This window comes from Lucilia cuprina, chromosome 2 (genome assembly GCF_022045245.1).
Source record: "Lucilia cuprina isolate Lc7/37 chromosome 2, ASM2204524v1, whole genome shotgun sequence".
Classification (NCBI taxonomy): Eukaryota; Metazoa; Arthropoda; class Insecta; order Diptera; family Calliphoridae; genus Lucilia; species Lucilia cuprina.
In genome coordinates, this window is record NC_060950.1 from 51449571 (window position 1) to 51461088 (window position 11518).

Below are 11518 nucleotides of genomic sequence, written 5' to 3' on the forward strand. Positions count from 1 at the left end.
TCTTTACAAAACTATTAATCATAACTAATAGTGAATTCCATCTCGTCGGTACGGCATTTTTTAATGTCGATGCTGGCCGTGTATGGACAAAATCCTCTAAAAAATTGTCATCACCGCTTGGAAACCGCTCATAAGAGTTTAAACTTTCCATGAAACTTTCGGCTTCCAAAATTATTCTTGCCAGGTCCCCTTGATTTTCTAAATTTTGTAGTTTAGAAATATCTTCAGCACGGTACAACAAACTCCTGTATATTTTTTTCAATTTACTTAAATTGAGTTCACATTTTGGAACCGTTCATGGCAAAAATCATCTTGTGATAAAAACCGATGTAAAGTGTGGACTTTGCAATTGTAACGAGTAATGTTTCGGATTTTTAATGCTGATATAATATTCGACCCACCATCTGTCACCGCATATATCTTTTTATCATTTAAATTAAATTCATTTAAGCACTTTTCAATTTTTTGGGAAACTGCGAATCCTGTGTGAGGACGTGGGAAAATTTCCGTCTTTAATGTTATGATTTTCATTTCGAAATTTTGGCAATAGTGCACTTTAATATTTATGTATGATAGGTGTTTATATTTATCTGACCACATATCTAAAACTAGTGTAATATCACTAGGCGATGACTCTAAGATTTTGTTAATGTGGGCTATATAAACATTAAAAATATCGTCCAGTGCAGATGTAGCTATGGTCCGGTCTGTAGGAAGTACTGTTTTTGGATTTAAAAATTTTACAAATTTTTGGAATCCTGGTCGATCAACTATTGAAAAGGGCTGCAGATCCCAGCAGCATATTTCTGCAATTCTGCGTCCATTTTGAAATTTAACATTGCAAGTTGACGATGATTCTAATGCAGATTGTGTCATATCCATATATTTTTGTAGCTCAACGATTTAACATTTAGATTGTGCACTACACGCAGGTGGTTTAAATAATTTGTTGTCGACGTAGCTTTTCCAAACCTTAATAAAAAAATTAGTACCATTTTGAAGATATGGAATTCAGTAAAACTTACCCTTTCAAAGTACCTTGATCTAGACATTCTTTGCAAAATTTATATTTTTGAAGAATATGGCGGTTTTTTAGGTAAAGTTCCCCGAAATGTTTCCAACATTCCCACAAACCTGTCGCATTCACGACAACCTTTGGCAAATTTTTCAATTCCTCCTTTTTTTAAATAAATCCTCATAGTAGGAAATATCAGCATTTTTTAAAACCATTCTATTTATATCCATTTCATCTGAATCTGAATCAGATGAAACAATTTGATTCTGTTTTTTTTTGAAAAATAATTATTAATATTTTTTTGAGTCATTTTGTAAAAGAAAATTGTTTTATTGACGCAAAAAATATAACGAGAGATTTTGTTTAAATGTCAACAAAGTAAAGAAAAATGAGTGTTGCCACATATATTTAGGCCAGTGTAAAAGCACACAAATTGCCGCGTTGCCACATTGATAAAAATTGTATACATGGTAAAATATATATAAACTTCCAATTGGAATGTGTATTAATTGATAATAATAAAAACTTTGTATTGTATTGTTGACTCAAAAAAAAAATAATATGCATTTAATTTTATTAAATAAAAAAAATTATCCTTAAATTTTACAATTTTAAGTCGACTTAAGCCGCATTCTTCGGCGGTGGCTCAAGCAACTAAAAATTGTTCGGCGGCGACTACGCGCCGACTCGAAGCCGCTCGACTTCGCCCTCTGCTCCCGAGTGTTATTTGATACTCTCAAAATATCTTTAAAACACTGTATAATATTATTCAAATTTTAAATCTTTATTTATTGTTTTAATGTTTGGCACATATTTACATTGTTCTCAAATATGAATCAACTATATGTTCTTAAAAAACGGCTTATAAAATTATAGAGTAATGGAATTAGAAGATGTATGTTTTACAAATTACCTTATTTCGAAATAGAGCCGAAAGTTTCACTTATTTTTATATTGATTGACATTTATAAATAATACTAGAAATTTAAATCTTGCTAAATATTTGACTTTAAATCAAATGTTTTCTTAATGATTGAAACTCAATTCATATCTAATATAAAATTATATATTTTCGGAACTTATCAAGTGCTCTAATTCAGAAGATTTTAAGAGTATTTTATAGTTTTTTTCTTTTTACTACAGACATGTTAAAAAATTCTCCGATTTTTATATATTAATTTATGAGCAATTATCAAAGTTTTTTAATTCCTTTGAAATTGATCTCAATTGTTAATAACTTCGGTACGAAAAAAATGTCAAATAATTTTTTTAAAGGATTATATACACAAGACCTTAATTTTTAAACGATATCGGGTTTGGAAGTTTATAAAATTAAAAAAGTAGGTCACCAATTTTGTCCATATCTTTAAACTTTTGTACACTATTTGTTATTCTACTAACTAAAGACACTTAGGAGATAAATTATTTACAAGCTAGTACGTGTGACATGACTTGTTGAAATTTGTCACCAGTTTTTTCGAATTTTAAATTTTTACAGTTTTTTTGACATGGCGCTGGCGCAGCTTAATAAAATACAAAAAATTTGAAAGCAGTAGTTAGCTGATGTAATTATACTCAGTATGGTATATATATCCTTAATGTGTCCTGAAAAGAAGGTTGGTACGACAGCTACAAAAGTTGAACAATTTTTTAAAATATTAGTTTTTGACTAGGCACATTTGCATTTACATAGCACATAATTTGAGCATGCAATAATATTTGAATGCTAAAATCTTATGAACTTTTTAAAAATATTGCAAAATTTAATTTTTGTGGTTTATAAACCTTTACAAATATTGTGCTAAAAGTCGCACAAAGCTAGTCAAAATTATCATAATTTGTAAGTTTTTTTTTAATGATTTAATGTAAAACTATGACGCATCAAAAAAGTGAAATAATTGCTTAAAGAGCATCACTCTATAAAAGTGCAATTCTTTTAAATTATATTTATACCCTACACCACTTTAGAGGGGTTAAATTCAAAAAATTTTATAATTGCTTATATGTTAATGAGAAGCTTTTAACGAACTTTCCCATGATACCCATATTGACCATATTAGTTAATCTATAATCGAGATATTTCGAATTACATATTAAAATTTAGTTGCAAACAATTCCCAAATATTTTTTTCCTTTATTGAAGTCACAAGAAAAATTAATATCATGTTATACTAGAAATGTTTTAAAATCAGTTGGATTATAACGCCAGATTTATGACCTAAATTTAAATGTACTTAAGGGGTGACCAATATTATCAACGCAGAGAAATGTTTATCTTAATTTTCAGAGCAAAAATGAAAAATATTTTCTGATACTGAAAAAAAATCTAATTTTCCATCCCTGGTATGGGGGTTAGGCAAATCTCAGACTAATCTTAACCAAAATCAGTTGGGTTCATCATAATGCACTATCAGCTTCAAAAAAAAATCCAGGAGCCAGACACCAGGGAAATTTGTCAATAAACGGTAGTAACCATAAATCATTTATTAGTAAGGGATGACACAATATTTTATTAAAACTAGTGAAAATAAATAATAATGTATGAATATACAATGTATATGCTTACATTATTATATTATTATAATATACATATACTGAAAATGTATATTATACTAAAATGTATCAAAATTTACTTACTTTAAAAGATTAACAAAATACGAGGGAATTTAATTCAGTTTCATCGATTGTTAAACATTTTTGATTTTGCTCATACACTGAAAAAAAATCCATGTCATGTATGAATCTTTCGTTGTTTGTATGAAATAAACGAAATTGTACGAAATATTTTAGTATAATGCAAAATAATCTTTGAAAAATTAATTAACATAAATTGAACAAGTAAGTATATTCGGCTGTGCCGAATCTTATATACCCTTCACCATAGTGTATTTTAAACATAATTGATCTTACAGTCTAGTTAATAAAAACATTAAAAATATTTGAGTGGATTTAAGCCGAATGTTTCGGCGGCGGCTCAAGCAACTAAATATATTTCGGCGGCGGTTAAGCTCCGGCTCGAAGCCGGTCGACTTCGACCTCTGATTCATTGCTGGCAGGGTACACTAAACAGGTATATTCATCACTTCAATGTCAAAATAAATTAAAATATTTTTTGATGTTTGTCTTTTAAAAAAATTCTTAATTTTATTTCAAAAAACATGCAGTGATTTTAAATGGAATTTTAAGGGATATGCATGTTTATATACTTATATTAAGGTGGATGCTATTGGTAAATGTTACAGAGGAATTGGCAGAGGACCTGACAAAAGCAGGATTTTGGAATAACCTGATTTGTGCCATGAAATTTGTATCGATGTGAACAAAACATACTTTTTTATCACACTTTTTCCCAGAGTTGTATAAAAGAGTACAAAGTATTTTATTTTTATATTTTTAGTACTTTTTTTAAAAAAGTGCTGTATAAATACAGGGTATACCATATTAAAGTGTTAAATTTTAATATTAATAAATGTATACGATTTTCAATAGAGAATTATATCAGTAAACTTCTCTTATATAAAATTGAAAAATTTATCTTATAGAAAATTTAAAAATTTATCTTATAGAAAATTTAAAAATTTTCTTATGGAAAATTTAAAAAATTCTCATTAAAAATTCTCTTATTGAAAATTTAAAATTTTCTCTTATAGAAAACTTAAAAAAATTCTTATAGAAAAATATTTTAAAAATCTTTTGTCGTAAACTATCTTTATAAATTTTATTTTGTATACAATTTTCAAAAAATTATTTTCTATAAAATTTTCTTATAGAAAAAAATATCTTAAACAAAATTTTTATTAATCTTTTGTAGTAAACTATCTTCATAAAATTTATTTTTATGCAATTTTAAAAAAATTATTTTGTACGAAATTGCTCTTAAAATTATATTTTTAAAAAATTTGTTATTTTATTTTCAAGAAATTGTATTTTTTTAAATTGTTTGAAAATGTATATTTAGGACATATTTTATGTCTTCATTATTATGCCTGCCACAGAATTTCATTCCGATCAAAAGTAGAATTATTATTTAGTTAAAAGTATTGATTAAAAATTAAAAAGTAATAATTAGAAATATTAAAACATGAAATTTGTTTATTCATTTGTTTGTCTGAACAAGTAAATACGAAAACATTCCATATTTGATTGTAATGAAATTCTGTGAGTATGGCAACACTTGTTTTTGTACTATTCCATTTCATTCTAAAAAAATAGGGAGCTTTGCCTGGTTTTGTTTGGTTCTAATGCAAGGACATAAAAAGCTAAAGGTTGTCTTGGTACTGGCCCAAAAGATTCACCCCTTATACACATAATACAGGAACTTCGGAATAACAGTTATACAGAAAGTACGAGTAAATAAAAAATACAACCAATTTAGTCTCAAAATGAAGCCCGAATGGAAAGTCTATACAGAAACAGAAAACCGCTCACTTGCAAGGATCAGAAAAAAAGAAAACAGAGGTACCTAGTGCTCTGAAAGACTTTGAAGTGCCGTGGGCAGTTGTTGCAGAAACGATTGTCGAATTCACAATTTACTTATGTACATGGCCAGAAATATAAAATATGCTCCACCAAAGCCACCAAGAAGTGTAAGTAAGTAAATATTTTAGATCTGACGTAACTCCTCCATCAGAACGTGAAGCTGAATGAGTGGTAGACCAGGAATGGAAAATAAAAATGTTTACCAAAAAGAGTGCTTTTTTATGATAAAAAATAATTAATTACATATTTTTTGGCTTTAAAATCTATTGATTAGTTTATGAACTAGTCTATTGCTAGACTAGACTGCAAGCTAGTCTATTTCCTAGGTTGTGGACTAGTACTGTTCTATTGTATACACCTTTTTATGTTTAAATTGAAAACAAAACTTGATCATTCTAGAAAAAAGTCGTAGTTATATTATGCGAAAACCGCTATTATAGATTAATAGATTTCTACATTAAGAGTAGTAAAAATATAAAACTGAATCTTTAAAAACTTTAAAATATAATTATTTTTTTCCTTTTCAATTTATCCCTCAGCTTTGGATGCCGTCTTCGGACCCATGTATTCCGATGAAGTCGATCGAAAAAGTATTATATACTACGTACTAGAGACAGCAACGTTATTCCATTAAGACGGTATTATCGATAAATGTGTTGAGGTAATGATTGTGACCATAAATGCTGAAACTGCTATAACCTTAAAATCTAAAATAAAAAGAGAATTTCCCATATGTATGAATATTGTAATGCATTTCTATATATTTATATAAAAATAAATTTATAGATTTTTATAACTTAAATACATATGTATATTAAATTTGTAGTTCCTGGGGCTTCGGATCTGGCTCTTGTAGTTCCTGGGGCTCCGGATCCGCCTCTTGTAATTCCTGGGGCTCCGGATCCGGCTCTTTTTGTTGCTGGGGCTCCGGGTCTGGCTCGTGCTGTTGCTGGGGCTTCGGATCTTGTTGCCCCTGGGGCTGTTGTTTATCCAATGCTTGTTGCTTCAGTGGTCGTTGCGGCGGTTCGTTAATCGGCGGCAGCGATTGTTGCTGTAGCTGCTGTGGTGGCCCTTCAAATAACGACGGCGGTTGTTGCTCCAACAATTGTTGGGGGGGCCATTGTAAAGCAATAAGTTGTTGCCGCGGTTGCTGCTGTAGCATATATTGCGGCGGCTGCTGTGGTGGCCCATCAAATGGTTGTTGCTGTAGCGGATATTGTGGCTGTGGCGGCCCATCAAATGTCAATTGTTGGGGCCATTGTTGCTGTTGATACCATTGCTGCTGTTGGTACCACTGTTGTTGTTGCCACCATTGTTGTTGTTGTTGTTGGGACAATTGCTGTTGTTGTTGGGGCCATTGTTGTTGGGACAATTGCTGTTGTTGTTGTTGGGACAATTGCTGTTGTTGTTGGGGCCATTGTTGCTGTAGGGGACATGGTTGCTCTTGGGGCCATTGTTGCTGCTGAGGATATTGTTCTTGAGACAACTAGAAAAAAAGTTTTTTGAATTTTTAAGAACATTTGGTAACAAACAAATCAAAATAATTTAAAATTGTTTTACCTCATAGCCACCACCATGAAAAGCGCGTCCACCGCGACCAGCTGTTTGTCCACCACCACGCCAACGACCACCACCACGGGCACGACCACCACCACGGCCACGACCACCACCACGGCCACGACCACCACCACGGCCACGACCACCACCACGGTTTCGTTTTTCCAGCAGTAGGAATAATAATTTCTGAAATAGAAAAAAATTAATATATGTATATATAAAAAATAATAAAAGCTTAAAATTTAAATATACCTTCGTAGCGGGATCCATTTTTTTATGCCACAATTTCGGTTTTTCCCATTTTTAAAATTTTTTTATTCCATTTTGTTCCCATTAGGGTTACCAGACTAATAATTAGTCAAATACTCGACTTTATTTATTAACAAAAGGTATTATCATTTCAAAATAATGGTATCCATGCCTGATGCGAATATAAAAAAAGCATGGTAACATTCATATAAATTGGAACGATGAAATGGAATAACGGTGAATTTTTTGTAAAAGAAGAAGAATATCGAAAATAAACAGAACACTTAAAAGGTTCAATTGTGTGCACTTATTAGTGTTTTTTCTTAAATTTATTAAAAAAAATATAAAAAATCAAATATAAAATAAAGATTTAATTAAGAATATAATTAATAAATATAAAGTGATTAAATGGAAAGCAATTTGCCTATAAATACAGTGTAAGACAAAAGTGTTTGGTCCTAATATATATCTTAATTTTCTCTGTAAGTTTATTTATTATACCCTTCACCTTCGTGAGAAGGGTATATATAAGTTTGTCATTCCGTTTGTAATTTCTATAATATAATTTTCCGACCCTATAAAGTATATATATTCTGGATCCTTATAGATAGCGGAGTCGATTTAGCCATGTCCGTCTGTCTGTGTGTATGTTGAAATCAGTTTTCAGAAGACCCCAGATATCTGCGAGATCCGAATTTCCAATCGGCCCATAAATAGCGGAGATATGAGCAAAAATCCGAGACCACCTTTTGAAAATATCATTAAAAATTAGATTTTTCGTGCATGTTTATGCAGAAATAATAAAAAACAAAAACAAAACACAGTATCAAACGGTAAATTGTTTTGTTATTGTAATTGTTAATAAACACAAAGCAAAGAAAGAACATCACGTTACGTTACGTTGTTATTGGCTAGAAACATGAAATTAAGTACGTAGAGCCTAGATTAAGTGAGAACCTATAAAAGTGGACTTTTTGGTACTTTTTCATTCTTCAAAAGGTACTTTTTGGTACTTTTTCGTTCTTCAAAACGTACTTTTTGAAATTTCTATAATATTGAACCTAGAAACATGAAATTAAGTATGTAGAGCCCGGATTAAGTGAGAACCTATAAAAGGGGACTTTTTGGTACTTTTCCGTTCTTCAAAAGGTACTTTTGTAAATTTCTATAATTTTGAACCTAGAAACATGAAATTAAGTATGTAGAGCCCGGATTAAGTGAGAACCTATGAAAGGGAACTTTTTGGTACTTTTCGTTCTTCAAAAGGTACTTTTTGAAATTTCTATAATATTGAACCTAGAAACATGTAATTAAGTATGTATGGACTGGATTAAGTGAGAACCCATAAAAGGGGACTTTTTGGTACTTTTTTGTTCTTCAAAAGGTACTTTTTGAAATTTCTATAATATTGAAACTAGAAACATGAAATTAAGTATGTATGGACTGGATTAAGTGAGAACCCATAAAAGGAGACTTTTTGGTACTTTTTCTTTCTTCAAAAGGTACTTTTTGAAATTTCTATAATATTGAAACTAGAAACATGAAATTAAGTATGTATGGACTGGATTAAGTGAGAACCCATAAAAGGGGACTTTTTGGTACTTTTTCGTTCTTCAAAAGGTACTTTTTGAAATTTCTATAATATTGAAACTAGAAACATGAAATTTAGCATGTTGAGCCTGGATGAAGTGAAAACCGATTAAATGTCTATAATATTGAACCTAGAAACATGAAATTAAGTATGTAGAGCCCGAATTAAGTGAGAACCTATAAAAGGGAATTTTTGGTACTTTTTCGTTCTTCAAAAGGTACTTTTTGAAATTTCTATAATATTGAACCTAGAAACATCAAATTAAGTTTGTAGCGCCAGGATGAAGTGAAAACAGATTAAAGGGGACTTTTTATTATAGAAATTACAAACGGAGTGACAAATGACAAACTTATATATTATAAAAAAATAAAAATAAGTCTATTATTTTGAACAGCACTGTATGCATTAGCATAGTTCTGTCGAGAAAGTTGGACCAAAAGGGTGTAAAATATTGTTAAAAAGTGCGTAAAACGGGCAACACTTTTGCTTTGTGTCTGATTTTTAAAGCGAAAATACTTTAACAAAGCTGTTTGAAAATTATAAATATAATTAAAAAAAGTTTTTATATTGATAACATTACGGAACGGTGAAACATTACATAAAAGGAGCTGGTAAGTTTTTTTTTTAAATTAACACAATTTTCACAATTTTCTTACACACACAACATATTTTTAATTTTTTTGCGCATTTTTACACCGTTAAATAGCCCGAAATAGTTTTATTTTTTGTAAACGAAAAAAAAAAATTTAAATTTTTCACAATTAATTTTTGAGGAATTTCAATAAATGCTTTGTTCCTTTACTTATCAAGTTTCCAGGTTTTTACCAGAAATTGTAAAATTATGCAACTACAGTGGACGTCCACTAGTACGAATTATATATTGTCAGGCCCTTTCGTAGTACCGAATAATTCGTATTATTGAACAACACATTTTTTATGTTTGAATTCAAATAATACACATAATATAATTAAGTTTTATTTCTATATTTTATTTTTTATAGAAAATTACATAATGATACAAAATATAATAAATTTGAATTATTTTAAATTAATTTGTTGTACATAAACATACATAAAAGCATTAAATAGTTGAAAGATCACTTATAGTAATCTCTAAACCCATTGTTTGGAAAGTGAACTTAACACTTTCAAAATTAACAGTTCATATATAAATAACAATTTACTTATTAAAAAATCCTTCATTTAACATCGAGGTTTATTAATTTGTAAACCGATGTCTACTATCTTTTCATAAAGAAGTTTTTTTTAGTCTTCAATATTGTTCTAAGCAGAGTTATTACCACGAACCAGTGTGACCATTTTGGCATTTTTGCAGTTAGATTTAGCATTTTTTATTTTGATTTAGCTGTAAAATTTTAATTTAGCATTTGGCATTTTATTTAGCATTTTTATAAAATATTTTTAGCATTTTTAGCTTTTTTTTGGCACGATTATCAAATCGAATACAATTTTAAAATCGCCAAATTTATTTAAGTACTAGCTTTACCCAGTGTGCTTTGCTACCCTAAAAGCAGTACATATAAATAAAAAACCCACTTAACGATTTTGGAGATTCTAACTATAATAGTTCTCCAGATTTACATACAATATGTTACATATTAGAGATGCCAAGCAAATTACTGAAAGTTCGCCAATTTCTATCTATCTATGAAAAATTTTAATAATATACCCAGCAAAAAAAGTGTGAAAAAAGATGTAGTATTTTCATCACAACTAGTAACCCGAAGTGCTTTAAATTCGGGTGAAAAACCTATGAATTTTACATTAGCGTGTCATTGGAGGGATGTTGTTCAATTTTGACAACTTTGAACTACATCTAATCTTATTTTTAGAAGCAGTAAAAATGCGATATTTGGATGTCAAAAATAAACCACATTCTTTCAATGACACGCTTATGTAAATTTCACTGGATTTTCACCAAAACTTGATGTACTTCAAATATGTTGTTTGTAATGACTATTCCTCACTTTTAACTGGGTTTTCATTTGTAAGGAAATATTTGGTTTATAAAAGCGGAAAATATGTAATCGAATTTTTAGATGTGATTAAGATGTCGTTTGTAAAGTATGACATCAATTATATTTTGCTGGGTAATAGTTTTTAAGAAACACATAGTTTCCAAGAAACACATAGTTTCCAACAAACACACATTCATTTTTATACCCTTCACCTTCGTGAGAAGGGTATATATAAGTTTGTCATTCCGTTTGTAATTTCTATAATATAATTTTCCGACCGTATAAAGTATATATATTCCGAGTCCTTATAGATAGCGGAGTCGATTAAACTATGTCCGTCTGTCTGTCTGTGTGTTTGTTGAAATCAATTTTCTGAAGACCCCAGATATCTTCGGGTCAAAATCTTCAATGATTCTGTTGGACATACTTTCGAGAAGTTTCCTATTGAAAATCAGAAAAATCGGTCAATAAATAACGGAGATATAAGCAAAAATCTGAGACAACCTCTGAAAATTTCATTATAAATGCAAGAAAAAAAACAACAACAACAAAAAACCTGTTATTGATATAATAATGATATACATAGTCGGAAAAATAAAATAAATATAAATTTTATAAAATTAATATATTTTAAATACACTATGGTGA

At 29.6% G+C, this 11518-nt stretch overlaps 1 protein-coding gene across 1 annotated transcript; it reads right to left on the reverse strand.

Annotated features, from left to right (window-relative positions):
• Positions 1-6308: 6308 nt before the first annotated feature.
• On the reverse strand, positions 6309-7321 carry LOC124420940 (antigen LPMC-61-like). The gene is made up of 3 exons (XM_046955418.1): positions 7304-7321; positions 7055-7237; positions 6309-6980 (listed from the first exon to the last, which is right to left on the reverse strand). Exons 1-3 carry the CDS (start codon positions 7319-7321, stop codon positions 6309-6311), a joined length of 873 nt encoding a protein of 290 aa, XP_046811374.1.
• Between the last annotated feature and the right edge of the window lie 4197 nt (positions 7322-11518).